This window comes from Petromyzon marinus, chromosome 49, assembly GCF_048934315.1.
Source record: "Petromyzon marinus isolate PM22_M1 ecotype Great Lakes invasive population chromosome 49, UKy_Petmar_22M1.pri1.0, whole genome shotgun sequence".
Taxonomy (NCBI): Eukaryota; Metazoa; Chordata; class Hyperoartia; order Petromyzontiformes; family Petromyzontidae; genus Petromyzon; species Petromyzon marinus.
Window position 1 is genome coordinate 5,883,131 of NC_133715.1, and position 21,727 is coordinate 5,904,857.

At 60.5% G+C, this 21,727-nt stretch overlaps 1 protein-coding gene across 4 annotated transcripts in view; it reads right to left on the reverse strand.

Annotated features, from left to right (window-relative positions):
* Positions 1 to 84: 84 nt before the first annotated feature.
* LOC116952928 (glutamate receptor ionotropic, kainate 2) overlaps positions 85 to 21,727 on the reverse strand; it is a 99,468-nt gene continuing 77,825 nt past the window's right edge. For all 4 annotated transcript variants that reach the window (XM_076074632.1, XM_076074630.1, XM_076074631.1 and 1 more), the window contains 5 exons: positions 21,437 to 21,555; positions 14,075 to 14,292; positions 11,643 to 11,868; positions 3,036 to 3,286; positions 85 to 339 (listed from right to left, as the gene is read on the reverse strand). In XM_076074632.1, coding sequence (XP_075930747.1) covers positions 100 to 339; positions 3,036 to 3,286; positions 11,643 to 11,868; positions 14,075 to 14,292; positions 21,437 to 21,555 — 1,054 coding nt within the window. In that variant the 3' untranslated portion in view covers positions 85 to 99. The remainder of the gene's footprint in view (positions 340 to 3,035; positions 3,287 to 11,642; positions 11,869 to 14,074; positions 14,293 to 21,436; positions 21,556 to 21,727) is intronic.

Consider the following 21,727-nt stretch of genomic DNA (forward strand, 5'->3'; position numbering starts at 1 on the left):
TAGGCAGGGGAGGCGGTGGGGCGGAGGAGGGAGGGGAGCCGCGGCCTGGGCCCCCTGCCGGCACACCTGCGGGGCTGGGTGCTGGGGAGGGGGTCGCGGTTACACGGACTGCAGGGAGCTCTGGGCGCGCAGGCGCCTCTCGTCCGGCCGCAGCGGCAGGGGCAGGCCCCCCGCCGGGCCCCCACCGGGCCCCCCGCCGGCCCGGCGAGACCGGGCAGCCCCGCGTGGCCGCGGCCGCCACCGCCGGCCTGGGCCTCGGGGGGGCCCGACACGAGGCCGCTGAGGGAGACCGGCCCGGGTGGGCCGGTCTCGGCGCAGCCTGGACAGGATGCATGACACCTGCGGACGCGCAGCAGCAGCAGGATCCACCCGCCCGTCCGCACGTGACCCGGCAACCCCAGCGGAGAGCGCGCAACGTGGTTGGGGTGGTGAGGGGGGGGGCATGGAAGCAGTGTGAGTGAGTCACGTGGCCACATTTCATTTTCAAACAGTTGCTGAGCATGTGCCCGAAACGTCAAGCGGTCAACAGCGATCGGCACCGTGAAAGCGGCGAGTAGGTTCGAGTGTATCGCGTAGGTGCCGTAGTTGAGCAAGGTTATTGTTAGGTTATTGTTGATGTCAAACCTTAGTCGCGGGGGGGGAGGGGGGAGAGACCACGATGATGAGTAGGTGGGTGAGAGAGTGAGTGAGTGGGTGTGTTGTGACATGCAGTGTGGTGGTGGTAGACTACAGTGTGGTGGTGGTAGACTACAGTGTGGTGGTGGTGGTAGACTACAATGTGGTGGTGGTAGACTACAGTGTGGTGGTGGTGGTGGTAGACTACAGTGTGGTGGTGGTGGTAGACTACAGTGTGGTGGTGGTGGTGGTAGACTACAGTGTGGTGGTGGTGGTAGACTACAGGTGGTGGTGGTAGACTACAGTGTGGTGGTGGTAGACTACAGTGTGGTGGTGGTGGTAGACTACAGTGTGGTGGTGGTGGTAGACTACAGTGTGGTGGTGGTGGTGGTGGTAGACTACAGTGTGGTGGTGGTGGTAGACTACAGTGTGGTGGTGGTAGACTACAGTGTGGTGGTGGTAGACTACAGTGTGGTGGTGGTGGTAGACTACAGTGTGGTGGTGTAGACTACAGTGTGGTGGTGGTGGTAGACTACAGTGTGGTGGTGGTAGACTACAGTGTGGTGGTGGTAGACTACAGTGGTGGTGGTGGTGGTGGATGAGACAAAATCGTCAGTGCCCAGAGAGACCGAGACCTCAACACGCGTGGAGGATTCGATGAGTGAAGTTAACCGGAAACAGTAATCACGGTAAGTAGACTCGGAAAATTCCATAGCAACGTGGAATTTCCTCCACCGATTCTGAAAGGGGGGCTGTGAACAGGATGACGGGCGCCAATGCCTGTATAAGTGTTCGCGTGAGCAGCATCAACGACTCTACGGCTCCTATTCTCTTTCTAAACGAAACGAAGCGACACACGGGGACATGCAGAACCGCGGCGCGAGCGACAAGATAACAGCTCTTGGCTTTGTGGGTCGCGTCTGATGGTGGTGGTGGTGGGGGGTGGGGGGGGGTGGGTAGAGCGAGGGGCTGGAGGGAGGGGAGATCGCCTCGCATCGCCGATGCCGAGCGAGCGAACCCCCCAGACGCGGGCGCCGCTATCGCAGAAGTATCGCGGATCTGACTCGGCGAGAACGGAGTCTGACATTTCCACTGAACTCCTCCGCGGGTTTCTGCCGATAAAAGGGGCCGCCCGATTACGGACGCGACGAGAGAGGGAGGAGGAGGAGGCAGGAGGGGGGGGGTGCGTCCGGCGAGCCGAGAGCTGAAAGGGATTCCGCTTCTCGCTCCACGATAACGGCGAACAGACCCGGCACCTGGGCTCGGCCCACCCACTCAGCACCCAGCCCACCTACTCCCCCCACCCCCCCTTCATGCCTACCGAGATCTTCTGCGTTCACACGCGGGCGGCGAGCTACAGAGGTGGTTCAAATTAGATTCGAAGCTAACGTGACTGCAGGAATTACTCTCTTGGTTCTTTCGGTAAAGTCACGTGATTTTTTTAAAAAAAAAATTCCACGTGACTTTACCGAAACAACCAAATCGTAGCTACAGAGGGTTTTCTAGGGCCGTTAAAAGACGGTGGGGGTCGCGGAGGTGGTGGTGGTGGTGGTGGGGGGTGGCGTTATTCCAAATTCATCCCAGATTCACGTTCAAAACTTGGGGATTCACTTTCTCGTTACTCTCACGAAAGGCTGGATGGAGTTCGGCGTGTGGTGGTGTTTTTGTAGTAGCCTGGGCTCCGACTCAGAGCATTACCTAGCCCAGCACGGGCTAGGAGTGAGGCTGTGACCCCGACCCCAGCCCGAACTCAGCTGCCCGGCCTCTCTCAGTGCTGAATGAGGAGGGGAACGCCGCTCCCTCGAGTCTCTGAACCCGGGGCTGGCGCTGGAACTTGGCGTTCTTTCGCTTCCAGAATCAAAGTGAACCTCCCCGTACCCTATCGGTTACAGCTCCTCCACGCCTCGTGTCCCAACAGAGGGAGGTCCGCGCCTCCAGGCGGGGGACGGGGGGGGGGGTGCGGGGGCTACGGAGGGGAGGGGGGATGGTGGGGGGGTGAACATCACCATCATAAACACTGCCCAGGGGGAGGGGGGCAAAACGTGAATGAGGGGGGCCTCCACGTGGCTTTCATCCCGGGATCACCATGAATGTCTGGGCGGCCCTGACGGCCTCCTACCCCCCCCCACCCCCCGAAGTCCACACGCAGCCCCAGTCGCGAATCAAGGGCAGGGGGCAAGGGGGCGTGGAGCCATGGGGGACAATCGCCTCCCCTCTAAGACCCACACAGCAGTTGTGTCGCTCTCCGTGTTTATTCCGTGAAATGCCTTGAATAACGGTGGAGTGTTGGCTCCAGCGCGAAGGCCCTGTTCACGCGGACATGGCTGTACCGCGACCGACCGCGCCTCCTTTCCACGGGATCACTCATCCCACCTCTCCCACCACAGCCCCCCCCCCACCCGCACCAGTGGTCACTGCACCTTGTGCAGCTCGGCGTTCTGCCGCGCCTTGTAGAGGAACTCCCCGACGGCCACGAACACGGAGAGGAGGAGGCCCGCGGCGAGCACGATGAAGATGCCGCCGATGTTCTGCACGCCCAGCGCGCTCGCCTCCTTGCTCTCCTCCTCGGGGCATCCGTTGCCACGCCACCACTTCTCCTTCATCATGTGCAGCTTGCCCTCCTCCTGCAGCTGCAGGATGGCGATCGTGATCTTGTCACGGTACGGAGAGCCTGTGGGACAAGAGGGGGGGGGGAGGCAATGTTTGTGCGTAATGCGAGTTAGAGGCAGGGACGGATGTCGGGCGACTTCTCTGCACCGCGGGTGGTAAAGGCGCAGCCCCGCAAATTGCCGGCGCACGCCACTGCTGGCGGATGGCGCCTGGTCGTGGTAAGTGTCGACCCAACTCTTGTTGGGTCGACTCCTCCGCGCCGCCCACTGGGCGAGCAGACGCGGTGGATAGAGGTGGGGCGTACCCACACTTTACCCCACCACACGTGACCTGCCAATCATAAACCAACTGCAGTGAACACATTTTACACTTGCTGCTGCTGCTAGTGGGGTGGGGAGGGGCAGGGGCGACCGAGGACGTGTGGGAGGTGAGGGAAGTGGGGGGGCGAGTTATAGACTTGCACCGTCGTCTCAGCTGCTGCGCCGGAAGATCGGATCGAACCGGGTGGCGAGTCAGTCCAGAGCTGCTCCCCACTGACCCCCCTCCATCCCCTTTATGAGCACAACATCTGTGAGCTCCTCCATCCAGGGCGTGACGGCGCTGTGGGCCCTACTCGCCCAGGCGCCCGGGTCCCGACAGACGGAGCCGGGGGAGGGGGGGAGCCGGGGAGGAGGGGGGGGCACGGTGGGATGGAGAGCGCCTCATCCCTGATAACTCCCCCGGTACGACGCTCGCCCCACCCCCCTCTCCTTAATTAAAGCTGAGGACGAGGCAGGCGACAGGTGCAGGCGACAGGTGTCGTAGGTGGGGATGGCGAGGAGGAGGAGGCGGGGGGAGGGGAGCGGAGGGGGGAGGGGCTGGTGTTGAAAGGGAGTGAGAGATTGGTGAGGAGGGTGGGGGGCAGGAGATATGAGGAGCGAGAGAGAGAGGTAGCGGCTGGATTGTGCCGCAGAGTCAGATGGGAGATAAACAACTGTGGCGGGAGGGGGTGAAGGAGATGGTGGTGTTCGTTGTGGGGAGGGGGCGTGATGGAACAGATAGAATTGTGTCACGCTGATGGGGAGGGATAGGAGAGGGATGGGGGGGTGCTGTGGGAGGAGGACTACGGCGCGGGGGGGGGGGCTGCAGAGGAGGGACACGACAGTGATAGGGCCTGTATGGGTAAGGAACAGGATAGGGCAAGGAACAGGATAGGGGGGGGGGGCTGTGGGCGGCGGCGGCTGCGAGACATCACCACCAGAATGAAGTTCATTTTTCGCTCTTAAGCGTCTCACGGCTGAGCTCTCGCGTCGGATCTGAGCGGTTGACATTTCGAGGAGGGCGCCCCTCGCGCCCGCCAATCCGTTACCCGAGGGAGAGGAGCGAGCCCGGCTCAGTGCTCCTCGGCACCGCGGGTGGCAACTTTGTGGGTGAGCAGCCGCGTGCCGGTGTGCGATGCTGGCCCAGGGAGGCGGCGGCACGGAAGTGGATTTCAAGAAGGGGAGGGTGGCACGGGTAGCCCGGTGGATGTCAAGAAGGGGAGGGTGGCAAGGGTAGCCCGGTGGATTCAAGAAGGGGTGGGTGGCAAGGGTAGCCCGGTGGATTCAAGAAGGGGTGGGTGGCAAGGGTAGCCCGGTGGATTATTGAATTCTTGAATCCACCCACTCCCTTGTCTCTCTCTCCCTGCTGGGGGACCCTCTCTCTCTCTTCGCCGCTGTTTTATTAATGAAGGGCAGACACGAGGATTCGCGCGTCGCTGTTATTAAATTATTAGTGTCGGTGGGACGGTGCGGAGTGGGGAGTGGTGGGGTGGTGAGGGGGGGGGCGAGGGGGGGTTTAGTTCTCGTCAATATTGGATGAGAGAGTGCGGTTGTGGGTAAGCGGTAGGGACCTCCCGCCCGCCGGGACTCTTGCTGCGTGAGACACCCACCTGCGGAGGTTGTGAGTGTGGGAGGTTGCGGGGAGGAGGAGCGGTGGCGCAGGGGGTTAGGGAGCTCCACGAGAAACCCAGCGACTTGAGTTCGATTTCCGTTCATGACCCACATCGGTAACGAATATCTGGTCCATCCCTAGGTCGAGTCAGCCTCAAATAAGTACATGGCGCGGTGTGTAAACATTGCCAATGAGGGGTCGTGGTGGTGGCCAATCACGTGCCGTGTGGACCTTCTTCATAGGTGCTCGCTAACAGCACTTGCCCTGACAGCCTGCGCAGGCTACACGGGGAATCTTTATCTTCGTAGTGTTAAGGCTGGGGCCTGTTTGAGGGTTAGGATTCGAGGTTAGGGGTCAGGGTGAGGCTCAGTGGCGCTGTTAGTGCCACGTCCGCTGCCTCGTGCAGCGCATCTCGGGTCACCCGGGTTCGCGTCCCGGTGCTGAGCGGGGACAGGGGCAATGGCGAGCCAGGAGCGCGCTTGACCCCCACCCCTCCGCCGGCCCCTCCTCCCCTCCCACCCCCCCCCCCCACCTCTCGCCCCCCACATCCCTCTCGCACGCCTATCCGCGCCCCCTCCCCGTGCCGCTGACCCCGTTGGCAGTTCGACAAAAGACAAATGCCACGCCGTGTTCGTCTCATCCCGCGCCGCTGCCGCGCGCCGGTCCCGACCCCCACGTCGCTATTTTCGCGTTCGGGAAAATGTCAGGTGACGCGAGTCTCCAAATACCCCCACCCCCACACAACACCACCCCTATAGCCCCCCCACCCACCCACCCACCCCCCATCATTATCCCCCACTGATCCCGCAACCCCCTTCCCTCGGGCGAACCCCCACCCAGCACTCCACAGTCAGGTGACGGACGCTCCCGTCTCTTACACCACCGCTCTCCTCCCCATAGCACAACCCCTCCCCCCCGCCCCACCTCATCATCCTTCAACGAATCCCACCAACCTTCCCCTAGCCCCTCGCCCCCCCTAACCCCTCGCCCCCCACTCCCCCCCCCCACACCGCTGATTCTCCGCCCAGACGCCCGCGCCCCCCACCAACGCCTTCCTATCCCCCTCTCTCTTTTGGGGGCGGATATCGCCGTTGAGTATCGCACTATGAAACGGGTCTACTCACCCACACGAAGTCACCACCATCATCAGTCAGGCGAGTCTCCCATAGCCCCCCTCTCCTAGCACCACCCCCCCCCAACATAACCCCTCATTAATCTACCTCCCCCCCATCCTCTCTGTAGTCAGATGCCCCAACCTGAGCGCTCCGAATCGTTCGTCTCGCGAGCGCGGCTCGACTCGTTCGTCGGCCGCGACCGACGGCTTTATCCACGCCTCGGCACGCAGTTGCGCATTGGGGGAGGTGGACGCCGCCACGTCTGGTCAGGGGGGTGGGGGTGGGGTGGGGGGTGGGGGTGGTCGGGCAGGGGGTCGCAACATAGAGACGCGGGAGCTGAGATTCGCTGAGCGAGGTTCGGTGCTCGAAAGCGATAGAGGCTCCTCGACTCCCAAGCGATCTGGCGATGCTGCTGCTGCGTTGGCAGCGGGTGCACAAGCACAGCCAACAACAACAACAACTCAGAGTGTTCCGTGTCAACAACACGGTGGCTTTACAAAGGGGGAGGACAAAAATGAGGCGACGGTTCGGGCAATGGCCCTTCTTCGTGGCACATAGCTAGGGAGGACACGGAGACCGTGAATTATAAGAGTTGGAGACTGCACTTCACACCACGGGGCCCTGCTGAGAGCTACAATGTTACAAATGTGCGCTGCGCTTACATGCGCAGATGAACAGTTAAACTGCGAGTGGCTTATCGAGCCACAAATGTTCACGACTCGTTGCAGAGACGTCCACAGATTAGCCCCCCCCCTCCCCACCTGAATTCACCCCCCCCCCCCCGCACTCCTCGTGGCGACAGAGAGAGCAGCGCGGCACTCGCAGCGCTCCGAGAGCTTGAAACACACCGCGCGTTTCAGACACAACGCCGCCACTGGCACCGCCGCCGCGATCGTGGATTGCAACGCTCGCCGCGGCGAGGACTCAAACCCCAGCGGACATCGTCTCGGGGAAGTGGCGGTGTCTTCTCTGTCTCTCCCCCAGCCACCCCCTGCCAAAAGAGCACTCAGAGGGGAGGCTATCCATCCAAACATACACCCAGAGAAAAATACAACCAGGCAGAAATACAGGCAAGCATAAATATAGCGAGCACAGAGAACAGCCGGTCAGCGGACGGCCCAGCGAGGCGTACAGCCCGACAGAAACGCATAGGCCACCTGGCCAGACGCACAACTTAGCCAGCCATACACCCAGCCAAATATACACCCAGCCAAATATACACTCAGTCAATTACACACGGCCGATAAAACACCCTTCCACGATAACGCTAAAGAGGAAGACTACCCACCCACCCGACCAGACACACGGACACCCAGCCAGACGCACAGACACCCCGCAGCCGAGGCGCCCCGGCGGTAAAGCAATCATTGTAAAAATCGCTGAGTTACAGAGATTTTGCGTCGTTGCGGGGAGGGGGGGGGGGCAATGGGGGTGCGCAGGATGGTGGTGGTAGGGGGTAGCGGCAGATGTTCTCATGCCGGGGGGGGCTGGGCCAGGCTTCTCATTAAAGCGGCGCTATCCCCCCCCCTTCCCGCCGCAGCCCCCCCCCCCCACCTCTTCCTCCCCCACCGCCTCCCCCAACGGCGTGGAGTCATTAACACGAGGAACGCCCCATAGCGCGGCGTGCAGATGCACGTCCGTGTGCAAGTGTGCGTGTGTGTACATGTGTTTGTGTTTACACGTGTGTACACGTGTGTACACGTGTTTGTGTGTACACGTGTCTATGTGTACACGTGTTTGTGTGTACACGTGTTTGTGTTTACACGTGTTTGTGTGTACACATGTGTACACGTGCCTGTGTGAGAAGCAATTTCATCAAAAAAGTTTGCCTCCCCTATCACCGCCCTTAAGGGAAAGAACGGTGATCCAATTTCCGAACCGCAGGAACAGGTCTGTAGGTTTGCTGAGTATTTCTGTGGGGTCTTGGAGGAGGGGAAACTCTAAAACATTTTGTTTTTGACCAGGTAAGGCCCCACTGAGCCTATGCAGCTGTTTTTCAGAAGCGACCTGGCCGCAAATAATAGCTCAACGAAGTGGCTTATCACCACGTGGACATTTATAGCAGCCAAATACTCTGAACGCGTGTTTCTAAACGTGGAGATAAAAACTAGAGAACCCGAAGAAGTAGAAGAAGAAGCCACACAACCGCTGGGATAACAAGCAAACATCCAATATACAGCAGCAGGCGTTAGGGTCGGGATCGAACCCACGACGTCCTGTGTACCAGGCGAGGTAGTTAACATCTCACAGCCACCGTGGCGCCCCTCAGCCCAGAAAGGACCGTAGGCAAGGTGGGGACAATCCTGCTGAGGATGTGCCTCAAATATTGGAGGAAGTAGTCGCTCCCTGTGAGTAGTTGGCCGATTTGCCATTTGTTGAGGAAGGGCGATCCAGAGTCTGAGGCCAGGAAAAGAGCTGGGAAGAGATGACCTCTCAAGCGAACTGTTGAGGGAGGATAGCGTCTGTGTGCAGACTGCCCTATACGGCATCAATACAGCCGTCTGGTCCACACGACAGGTTAGGCAGAATTGTAAGGATTTATTGGTGGTACCCATTTTTAAAAAGGCAGCACTGATTACCACCACTACCGGGGCATATCGCTCCTCCGTGTGAGGCCAAGGAAAGGTCCTGGCAAGGGTTATTCGATGTCGCCTAGCCAGGCAATGTGCCGAGGAGAGGCTTGCAGAGCCCCAATGTCGTCTCTCTGTGCGGCGGCGACAGCGGAGGTGTAAGGACTTTCAAAAGGACCTACATCTCTGTTTAGATGACCTGGCCAAGGCCCATGATACCACCAATAGACAAGGAGCTCTGGGTTACTCTTGGTGCTTTCGGAGTCCCATTACCTCTGCTCACAACTATAGAGGACCTTCATGGAGGTGGGCAGGCCTGGGTAAAGCTGCGTGGCCGGGAGTCTGAACCATTCCCTATTCACCCTTAGGGTGCCCGAGGGGTGTCCTGCGGCCCACACACGATGTAACATCTTCTTTGGCCACGTAGTCTGCTGAGGCTGTTTGGGGGATCTTTGTATGTGTGTGCTGCTTGAATCAGAAGCTGAATTGGTTGAAATTGTTGTCATGGCGATGCCCTTTTACTCATCACTGCCACGATCAGTGTATCCAGAAACCTCAGCAACAGGACACCCTGCACAAGGACACCCTGCACCAGGACACCCAGCACCAGAACACCCTGCACCAGGACACCCAGCACCAGGACACCCAGCACCAGGACACTCTGCACCGGAACACCCTGCACCAGGACACCCAGCACCAGGACACTCTGCACCGGAACACCCAGCACCAGGACACCCAGCACCAGGACACCCTGCACTAGGACACCCAGCACTAGGACACCCAGCACAAGGACACCCTGCACCAGGACACCCAGCACTAGGACACCCAGCACCAGAACACCCAGCACCAGAACACCCAGCACCGGAACACCCAGCACCAGGACACCTTGCACTAGGACACCCAGCACGAGGACACCCAGCACCAGAACACCCTGCACCAGGACACCCAGCACCAGGACACCCTGCACCGGAACACCCAGCACCAGGACACCCAGCACCAGGACACCCAGCACCAGGACACTCTGCACCGGAACACCCAGCACCAGGACACCCAGCACCAGGACACCCTGCACTAGGACACCCAGCACTAGGACACCCAGCACAAGGACATCCTGCACCAGGACACCCAGCACTAGGACACCCAGCACCAGAACACCCTGCACCGGAACACCCAGCACCAGAACACCCAGCACCAGGACCCCCAGCACTAGGACACCCAGCACTAGGACACCCAGCACTAGGACACCCTGCACCAAGACCCCCAGCACTAGGACACCCTGTACTAGGACACCCAGCACTAGGACACCCTGCACCAGGACACCCAGCACCAATCACGATGACACCCATCACGCAGCACGAGGACACCCTGCACCAGGAGTCCCAGCACTAGGACACCCAAAACCAGCACATTCTTCATGAAGACACCCTGCACCGGCACAACGTGCACCAAGCATGAGGTTACCCAGCACCCTGCGCTGCAACCCATGAGCGAAATGCAACGCACACGTGGAGGGGGTGAATGGTGGAAAGAGGGGAGGGTGGGGCTGTGGGGGAGGGGCGGGGTGCGCCCCCCGCACCCCCCGCACCACGTGTTTACATTTCACACTTTTAAATTGAATTCTAAATTGTCCCGCGCTTCCCTCCTCTTCTCCTTCTTCTGCACGATGCGCAGGGGGGTTCAGATCTGCAGGTGGGGGGAGGGTGGGGAGTGCGGGGGAGGGGGCCACGGGGGAATTGAGGAGTTGTGGCGGGGGGGGGGGGTGAATGAGTGCCGCGCGCACGCATTTAATTAGCCGTGGTGACGTCACCGTGAATGAGTAGGGGGAGTCCCCCATCCACCCATCCCTCGCCCCCCCCCCCACCACCCCCGCCCCCCAGTCAGCTGGAGATAATCTCCAATTCATTTTCTCTCGTGAGCTCCATTAACGAGAGTCAAGCTCCTTTGGGGTTGCACACGGCGCGGTGGAAAGCGATAGTCATACCACGTGTCCCTACAGCCATACCACGTGTCCCTACAGCCATGCCCCGTGTCCCTACAGCCATGCCCCGTGTCCCTACAGCCATGCCCCATGTCCCTACAGCCATGACCCGTGTCCCTACAGCCATGCCCCGTGTCCCTACAGCCATGCCCCGTGTCCCTACAGCCATGCCACGTGTCCCTACAGTCATACCACGTGTCCCTACAGCCATGCCCCGTGTCCCTACAGCCATGCCCCGTGTCCCTACAGCCATGCCCCATGTCCCTACAGCCATGCCCCGTGTCCCTACAGCCATGCCCCGTGTCCCTACAGCCTTGCCCCGTGTCCCTACAGCCATGCCCCGTGTCCCTACAGCCATGCCACGTGTTCCTACAGCCATGCCACGTGTCCCTACAGCCATGCCACGTGTCCCTACAGCCATGCCCCGTGTCCCTATAGCCATGAAAGTTGTAAAACCAGCTCGCAATGGGAAAGAGTGAGTTCTGCTCCCGGTTGAGGTGTTGATCTCAACCCATGTTCCCTCTCTTTCCATGGTGGACAACCTACGGATGGACTCGCCTCCGCCATAATAATGTGGTAATTCAACCACTGGCTGTACAGGGCTGTAAACGGAACACGAGCATCGATATATCACCGTGCATTCGAACAGAATATCGCTCCTGAAATTGTCCGTGCAGATCCAGAGCGACCATAACCCCATGCGCCTGTGAACCCGCCCAGCAATGGCATTGCCAATGTGCCCATCGTGCCCCCCGTGCCCCTCCGTGCCCCCTCCCGTGCCCCTCCGTGCCCCTCCGTGCCCCTCCGTGCCCACCCCCCCCTCCCCGTGCCCACCGCGCGTACCGATGGGGGTCCCCACTCCATATCCCTTGCTGTCCACGAGCCCGCCGATCTGCGTGAGGTTGCAGTTGCGCTGCGTCACGAACTCGATGTTAGTGGACTCCATGAGGAAGGCGTAGTCCGTGGTGAGCACGCGGTTGATGCCTTCGTCGTTGCTCTTCACCAGCGACGTCTGCGCGCGGCTGTCCATGAAGATCCACATCTTCTCGTACGTGGTGATCTTGGACTTCTGTGGTGGCACGCGTGGGGCCAGAGGTGGGAGAGGGTATTGGTGGTTGGGGGAGAGGGGGTAGAGGTTAGGAGAAAGGAAAGGAGGGCCACAGGGTGGCGTCCTGGTAACACTCGCGCCTCGCTGCGACAAAGACCTCAGTTCGGTTCCCCACTCGGGTCGTTCCAGGAGGACCCCGCCGAGTCACGGGACTCGTCTCGAGTTTCTACTTCTAGGATATTTACAGCCGATTAATGATGAGTTGCGGGGAGGAAATCGGAGCGCCCGGAGGAAAGAAAAAAAATCCACGCCTTGCGCGAGGGGGCAACCCTCTATCCCCCGTAGAGAAAGGAGAGATGGAGATCAGCCAGAGCTTTGCTGTACCGCCAACTCCTGGCGAGCCAGGGTACGGGCTCCTCCTCGACGCCCACGAGGGAAGGGGAGTTTCACAACAGCATCTCCATGGTGATCCACCAACCCTCGCTGTTCCTGTTGCAGCTGCCGCCGCCGTCGCCTACGCAGTGCTGGATCGCTGATGCGTCATCGTGCAGCCGTAGCCAGCCGGAAGCTAAGCAGGCTGAAGCGTGCTGGGTGACCTCACCTGGAAAGTGGGAGACCTCCGGCATCTCCAGAGTGGTCGTCTGTGGTCGCTCGCCAGTGACGTCCTACGGGCGGGGTTACTAACGGATGGAAACGCGTCCCAGTTGATCCCCCTTCCCCCTCCCTTCCTCCCCCCTCTCGTCTCCCGCAATCCCCCCCCTCCCGCCACGTGACAGCTGCAATTAAATCTCAGCGCGATTGATGAAGGTCGGGTCACGTGATCGCTCTGCAGGGATCACGAGCTCCGTGCGCGCGGCGGGCGGCTCCACCCCCACCCCCTCGGAGTTCACGCGGAGCGAACGGCATCGATCGTCACGGCGCGCTCTGAATGATCGCTCGCTGACCGCCACCCCCTTCCCTCCACCCCACCTCCTCCTCTCCCTCCCTCCCACTCCACACCCACCTCCTCCTCAACCGCACCCACCTCATGCTCTCCCTCTACCTCCTCATTTCCCTCCTTATCCTCCTACACGTCAACCCCACCGACCTCATCTTCTTCCTCCTCCTCCTCCTACAACTCAACGCCCACCACCACCTCCTCCACGTCAACCCCACCCACCTCCTCCTCTCCCTCCACCTCCTCTTCCTTCTCTCGCTGCTCAACGCGGGAGAGGGAGCGCGTGGCGTCTCATGCAGCAGCATCATCATCGTCATCATCACATGACATCATCAGAAAGACAGTAACACCATCATCACAAAGACAGTAACATCATCATCACAATCAGCAGTACTCTATCATCATCGGCGGAAATAAAATCATCAGCAACAGGAGCATCAGTGGCAGCGACAACACCAGCGGGATGTCCACCTGTAGCCAAATCACCATCATCACCATCATCAGCATCATCAGCAACATTAATACAGACACCAATAAGTCCACCACCATCATCAGCAGTAGTAACACCACCACCTCAACCACCACCATCTCAACCACCACCACTACCACCACCACCTTAACCACCACCACCTCAACCACCACTTCAACCGTCACGTCTACCTCCACTTTCACCTTCACTATCAAAGATCTCCTGTGTAGCCTTAACAGACTGTTGGGCACCTATGAAGTCCGGCACGGCACACAAGGGGGTGGGTGGTCAGCACCACTTCCGGCCGCCTTTGTCTCCCCAGTGCTGATGTTTACACACCGCACAAGGTACTCATTTAAGGCTGAGTCGACTTAGAGGAGGATCAGCATCGGGTCAGAAATTCGTCATCGGTGTTACTGGCCGTGAGCTGGAATTGAACTCGGCCGCCTTTGTCTCCCCAGTGCTGATGTTTACACACCGCACAAGGTACTCATTTAAGGCTGAGTCGACTTAGAGGAGGATCAGCATCGGGTCAGAAATTCGTCATCGGTGTTACTGGCCGTGAGCTGGAATTGAACTCGGGTCGCCGGGTTCGTAGCGCAGCACGCTGTCCGCTACACTACCGCTCCCCTCCACCACCACCTCCACTACCTTCACCTCAACTACCACCTCCTCTATGAGCGCCGCCACCACCAGCACGACTACCTCCCTCCTCCTCCCTCCCCGCCCCCTCCTCCTCCTCCCTCCTTCACCTCCTTCTCAACCCTCCTCCTCCCTCCTCCTCCTCCACCGCCACCACCACCACCACCACCCCCGCTGACCTTGAAGAAGGTCATGGTGGAGCCGTCGCGCACGGCCCCGTACTCGATCTTGGTCTGCTTGGCGAGGTCGTCCGCCGAGTCGATGGGCGACTCCATGCGCTCGACGGTGAGGAAGGCGGCCAGGTTGGCCGTGTAGGACGAGATGATGATGAGGGTGAAGAACCACCAGATGCCGCCCACGATGCGCGTCGACAGGGCCTTGGGCATCAGCTCAGAGCCTTTCGTGCGAGGGCCCAGTTGGTCGAAGGGGGGGGGGGTGGGTGGGGTTGGGGTGGGGGGTTGGGGGTGGGGGGTGTCGGCCGAGGAGGTTCACCAACGTCCCACGTGGTGGAGGATGAGCGGTGGTCGACGCGTGCAGACCGCGTGGCCACGGTTGGGGTCAAGGCGGTCGGAAGAAGAGACGCGTTAGCGGGGCGGGTGTGCCATTGGCGGCGGGTGGGGTAGGTGGGGTGGGGTGGGGTTGGGGGGGGGCTTTGGGGAGAGAGGGGAGCACGCGGGGTCGGGGAGGGGGGTCGGGACAGCTGGTGATGTAACCGATGGGGGGGAGCCCCCCCCCATCGCCCCCGTTCACCTGTGTGGGGTATTATTATTATTATTGCTGCTGCTGCTGTTATTCCGGAGGGACATAATGACAGCCGCGCCAGGCACAGACTGTTCCTGCATTGACTCGAAAATCGTGCGGACATGAGACCTGTTCCGCCTCTCTGCCCCCCCCCCCCCTCCAGCCCCCCACCGGGATCCACCAGCCCCCCCCCCTTCGTTCGCCCCCCTCCTTCCCATTCCCCTCGGTCGCCCAATCCCCCCCCCCCCCGCCCGCCTGGTTGAGACGACCCCGGGGCAGCAAGGGCGATTGGATTTGCAAAGAGCGGCGACTTAATAACAATCGTCATCATCATCTTATTGTTATTCTTCCTCATTCGCCACCTATCGTCAACACAATAATCGTCGTTATCGAACGCATCGCGCCACAGTTATCGTCATCATCATCATCGTCGTCGTCAAATCATCAGCACCACGAGCATCAACTATCAACACCACGTCACACAACCGCGGTAGCGCTCTTTTGGTGACCGGGCTTTTGTTCGCGTGGCACCAAAGTTCCGGAACGCCTCGCCACTTGGAATCAGGGCAATCGTAGCCGGTAGATAGATTCAAGTCTGCTTTGAAAACCCATCTCTCCAAACTGGTCTGTCCCCATTGAGTTTGGTTCGGTTGCCCCTGGTTCTGTTTTTTTTTGTTTCCTGCTGTTCGTGCATCGCGCATTGGAATCCTAGGATGGAATGCGCCATGTACATTTAAATTATTATTAACCACCACCGCCATCAACATCATCATCATCATCGATGTCCGATTCTCATCTTCACCCGCATCGCGACTACCACCACTCCGAGTTGCCGCGGGGGGGGGGGGGGCTGTGTACAACACGGGGTAGGGTGGGGGGCTGTGTACAACACGGGGGGTAGGGTGGGGGGCTGTGTACAACACGGGGGGTAGGGTGGGGGGCTGTGTACAACACGGGGGGGAGGGTGGGGGCTGTGTACAACACGGGGGGACAGGGTGGGGGGCTGTGTACAACACGGGAGGGTGGGGGCTGTGTACAACACGGGGGGTGGGGGCTGTGTACAACACGGGGGGGTAGGGGGCTGTGTACAACACGGAGGGGGGGTAGGGGGCTGTGTACAACACGGGGGGAGGGGGGGGGCTGTGTACAACACGGGGGGGGGGGGTAGGGGGCTGTGTACAACATGGGGGGGGAGGGGGGGGCTGTGTACAACACGGGGGGGGGGGTAGGGGGCTGTGTACAACACGGGGGGTAGGGTGGGGGGCTGTGTACAACACGGGGGGAGGGGGGGGCTGTGTACAACACGGGGGGGGGGAGGGGGGGTTAAATCGCCTCCACTTATCTCTCCGCGCTCTCCTCCCCGTCTCTCTTTGCGAATCCCAATCTCGATCGCAATTGAATCCAAATCACAGGCCGAAACAGCGAACTCCAATTTGAACGCGCAAAATAAAAACAAATAAACACATAAACAACGTAAATATATATGCACAGACAAAGACGCCCCGTGTAGCCTCAACATACTTTTTGGGGCAAGTGCATTTAGCGAGCAGCTATGAAGGCCGGCACGGCACACTAAGGAGCGGGTAGCCAGCACCACGTGGTACTCATTTGAGGCTGAGTCGACCTAGCGGAGGCCCAGGACGGATTTAGAAAATCGTCACTGGTGTTGGTGGCCGTGAGCGGGAATCGAACTCGGGTTGCCGGGTTCGTGGTAGAACGCGCTAATCGCTACACCACCGCTCCCCACAGAGACAGGTAGAAACACAGGGACACGTACACACAGACGCAACCAGGCTAAAACATAGACACGCATAAACAAAGACACAGCGACGCGGACAGACACACAGAGACAAATACAGACACCACACAGAGACAATTACCGACACAGAGACACGTACAGACACATAGAGATATACAGACAAAGATCTCCCGTATAGCCTTAACGGACTGTTGGGGTAAGTGCTGTTAGCGAACACCTATGAAGGCCAGAACGGCACACGAGGGGGTGGGTGGCCAGCACCACGCCCGGCCGCCTTTGTCTCCCTAGTGGCGATGTTTACACACAGTACTAGGTACTCATTTGAGGCTGAGTCGACCTAGGGGAGTCCCAGGACCGGTTCAGATAATCGTCACTGGTGTTGCCCGTGAGCAGGAATCGAACTCGGGTCGCCGGGTTCATAGCGCAGCGCGCTAACCGCTACGCCACCACCCCCAGACACACACAGAGACACACACAGAGACACAGACATACACAGAGACACAGATACACGCGCGCTTGCGCTGAGCCAAGGGGCACGGTCTCCTCCTCCTCCCTGCAGTCAGCAGAGTCACACACTCGGTGAACAGGGGTGGGTGGGGGGTCTGAGACAGAGTGGGGGTCCCACAGGAGACCAAGTGGCGAGGTTCGATTCTAGACCCCCGGGAGTGCGGGGCGCGCCTGACACGGAGACTCGCTAACTGTGTTTTTCGCACCGATCGCTAACCGGTGACGTTCTCTGATTTCGAGTTTACTTCAACCATTGCACTTTATTATCGTCGCTTTTGTCGTTTTGGTGACCCGGGTCACTCATGCGAACGAGGACTTCTCCTGACCCCCCCCCCCCACCTGGGTTTCTCACCCGGTTCGACAAACATCCAACTCGGAACTCCACATAGGCCCAGATTTCCCCCGGTTCATAATGGCCTCCTCCAAGGAATGCGTGTGCACGTGCGCGCGCGTGTGTGATCATGTAGTGGGGAGCGGTGGCGTAGCGGTTAGCGCACTGCGCTACAAACCTGTTGACCTGAGTTCGATTCCCGCTCACGGCCAACACCGGTGACGATTATCTGAACCGGTCCTGGGCCTCCTCTTGGTCGACTCAGCCCAAAATGAGTACCTGGTGCTGTGTTAAATATCGCCGCTGCGGAGACAAAGGCGGCCGGGCGTGGTGTTGGCCACCCACCCCCTTGTGTGCCGTGCCGGCTTTCATTGGTGCGCGCTGTGAGTTCTTGCCCCAACAGTCTGTTAAGGCCATACGGGGGATCTTTCTATTATGTCTGTGTGCGTGTGGGGGGTGTTAGCCACTGCTCATGTCCGTGTGCGTGTGTGTATGTTTTTTCTGTCCCTGTGTGTGTATGTGTGTCTGCGTGCGTCTCGCTCCGGCCTTCATAGGTGCTCGCTAACGGCACTTGTCCCAAACAGTCTGTTAAAGGCTACACGGGGGATCTTTGTCTTTGCGATGTGACTCCGCAACTCCGTGTGAGACGCGCGCTCACGCGTCCCCAGACCTCCCGCAAAACATCAACCCACGCCAAACAGGATCCAGACAACTCGACCCCTCACCCTCCACCCCCCCCCTCTTCTCTGGGGGTGGGTCCCCTCCTTCCAGAAGAGACCCCCCTCTTCCTACACCCCTGCGTGCGGACCCGCCCGCCACCCCCGCCAGAGGGAGGAGGGGGGGGATGGAGGGAGCGGAGTGAATAAGGGGAGTTAGGGGAAGCTGGGAGCGAGGTCCTTTTTAGGGGGGGGGAGGTGGGGAAGATGGTTGGGGAATTTGCGGGGGGGGGTGTATCCCCCCCTCTCCCTTGTGAAAGCGGTGCGGGGGAGGAGGGGTGGGCCCGCGCGGTTGCTAGGCTACGGCTGGAGGCCGCCATGTATCCAAGGTAACGCCGTGGACCGGGTCCGCGGGCCCGGCGCGAGCCCCACGCGCGCGCACACGCGGCACCTGCCCCGGGGCGCGCGCACCTGTGTTGTGTGCACGCGCGCGCGCGCAGCAAACCGAACACTTCCATTGGGCACCGCGAGCAAGTGGACTGACTCGTCGCCGTGGTAACCAAACACTACCGCCGTTGCCCTAGCGACGCGGAGAAGGCGAGGGACCCGGTGGATATGGAGAGGATACAGAGGGGGTGGGAGAGACGGAGGTGATGGGAGGACGCGGGGATGGGAGACTCGGGGATGGGAGATGCAGAAGTGGGAGACGCGGGGATGAAGATGGGAGGGGAGACACGGGAAGGGGAGACGCTGGGACGGGACACACGACGAGAGGAGACGCAGGGATGGGAGTCACCAGGATGGGAGACAGAGAGGGAAGGCACGGGGGGACTGGCGACACGGGAGGGGAGACGCAGGGCAGTGAGACACGTGGAGGGGAGACGCAGGGAGGGGAGACGCAGGGCAGTGAAACACGGGGAGGGGAGACGCAGGGAGGGGAGACGCAGGGCAGTGAGACACGTGGAGGGGAGACGCAGGGAGGGGAGACGCAGGGGGGGAGACGCAGGGAGGGAGACGCAGGGCAGTGAGACACGTGGAGGGGATACGCAGGGAGGGGAGACGCAGGGAGGGGAGACGCAGGGAGGGGAGACGCAGGGCAGTGAGACACGTGGAGGGGAGACGCAGGGAGGGGAGACGCAGGGGGGGAGACGCAGGGAGGGGAGACGCAGGCAGTGAGACACGGGAGGGGAGACGCAGGGAGGGGAGACGCAGGGCAGTGAGACACGTGGAGGGGAGACGCAGGGAGGGGAGACGCAGGGCAGTGAGACACGGGGAGGGGAGAGCCAGGGAGGGGAGACGCAGGGCAGTGAGACACGGGGAGGGGAGAGTGTCGCTCTGGGACAGAGGGTCTCGCCACGGGCATCGATTTTGGAAATCGATTCGCACTCGAGGAACCGATTCCGTACAGAACAGGGCTGCTCTGCCGACGGGACACGTGACGCTCCTCATCTGCCTTGCCCCCCCTCCCGCCCCTTGACTGCTGGCGCCTTAAGGATGGGGACACTGCGAGTGTGGGGGTCATCGGGATTCCAAGGGGACGGAAGGGGGGGGGTAAGTAGGGGTCTCAGACGCACGTCTGAGCGCACTCATCCACGATTAACCCGGAGAAGCCAATTAGCGGCCAATTACCACCCAGTGCCTCCTTCTGCCTCTATGAGCAGTGGGGCGTGGGTGCACGCGTGCGTGCGCTGGGGGGATCACACGCGCGTACACAGACACACTCACAGATACATACACACAGATACATGCAGACACACTCACAGATACACACATACAGATACACACACATACACACTCACAGATACACACAGAGACTCACAAATACACACACATATACATACAGACACACTCATAGATACACACAGACACTCACAAATACACACACACACATATACATACAGACACACTCATAGATACACGCACGCAGATACATTCGCACACATACACACAGATACACGCATACACAGATACACTCACAGATACATATACACAGATACATACATGCATGCACACACAAACACCCCATTCACGTCCACACACGCGTTCGCACGCACACACAAAACAAAGATCCCCCGTATAGCCTTAATAGACTGCTGGGGCAAGTGCTGTTAGCGAGCACCTATGAAAGCCGGCACTGCACACGAAGGGGTGGGTGGTCAGCACCACGTCCGGTCGCCTTTGTCTCCCCGGTGGCGATGTTTACAAACCGCACCAGGTACTCATTTGAGGCTGAGTCGACCAAGAGGAGGCCCAGGACCGGTTCAGATAATCGCCGTGAGCGGAACTCGAACTCGGGTCGCTGGGTTCGTAGCGCAGCGCGCTAACCGCTACACTACCACTCCCCACTACCGCATGCACACACGCCCACACACACACGCATACATACACACGCCCACACACACACGCGCACACACGCGCCCCACGCGCACACATGCGCACACACACGCGTGCACACCTGCCGCTACCATCAACGGATCCAGCTCCGCTCGATTGCAGTGGCAGGGGGGAGGCGGGGGCGAGGGAAAGAACATCACGGGGAGGGGTTGGGGTCCGTCAGTCCCCATACCCCGCAGGTCGTAGGGTCACCATTAAACACCCTCGTGTGCCCCCTCCTCCTCCAGGCATGGCGAGCTTGAGTGACTCCTGCAGAGATCGGGATGTCCTCCTCCTGAGCATCATCATCAGCGTGGCTAAAGCCGCCGATGCCACCACCACCGCACCCCCTCGCAAGAACCCACAGCTGCTGCAGCTGCAGAAGCAGCGACCTCCTAGATCTGCCCTGACCGTCTCATCCCGGCACCTGCTCTGAGACTCACCCAGTGACCCGTAGACTCACACAGTGACCCGTAGAGTCACAGAGAGACGCATAAACCCACGCCATAGACCCACAGGAAGACCCGTAGCTCTGCCCCGACGGCCTCCCCCACCACCTGGCCCCAGGTCTCATTTTTCCCTTTGGATGGTCGGACGCGTGGAGACCACTCCACTGTGGGTCTCAGAAACGGGCCCTGCCCCATGCCGCCCGTCACTCAACTCAGCGATGCCGTCACTCCCCCTCTCTCTCAACCACCCCTCTCTCTCACCCCCCCTCCTCTCTCACCCCCCCCTCTCTCTCACCCCCCCTCTCTCTCACCCCCCGCCCCATCCCTCATCCCATCGAGGGGGATTGCGTCGCTGCGGCCAGGATTGGGGATGGTTCGGTTTGCTGCTGCGCGTGACACAAAGGTCGCGGGGGAGCTTTGGGGGCGGGGTGGGGGGGGGGGGGGGGGCTGAGAGGGGTGTTAGGGGTAGGCACAAGCACGAAGGGCGTAAGGAGTGGGGGGCGGGGGGAGGGGCGTGGGGGTGTGGAGCGGGGTGGGGGGTAGAGGCCAGGGTAGGAGAGCCTGGGATGGCGAGGGGATGGTCGGCAGGAACTCGGGAGCAAGAGGATTGCGTTAGGGGGTAGGGTTAGGGGGAAACATTGTGGGATGGGAGAGGAGGGCGGGGGATAGAGGGCTGGGGGGGGGGCGGTGACGTGCGCGCGCGCGTGTGCCCCCTCGCCGTGTACCTTGCTGCATGAGAGCTCCGACGCCAAACCAGAAACTGTTTAGCAGCGTGAAGTTATTCTCCACCACGTCCGAGTCCGGGTTGCACGGGTGCGGGTTGTACCACTCGTACGGGCTGAACCTGCGGTGCGGGACCACCCACACGCCCCACCGAGTAGGGGGGGGGTGGTGGAGCACAGGTGAGCTTGAAGGTCGTCCGGCGCGGCGTGCGGGGGGTTCCGGCTCCGCCACCTGCAAGGCGTTCTACACTCTCACACAACACGCACAGACAAAGATCCCCCGTGCAGCCTCAT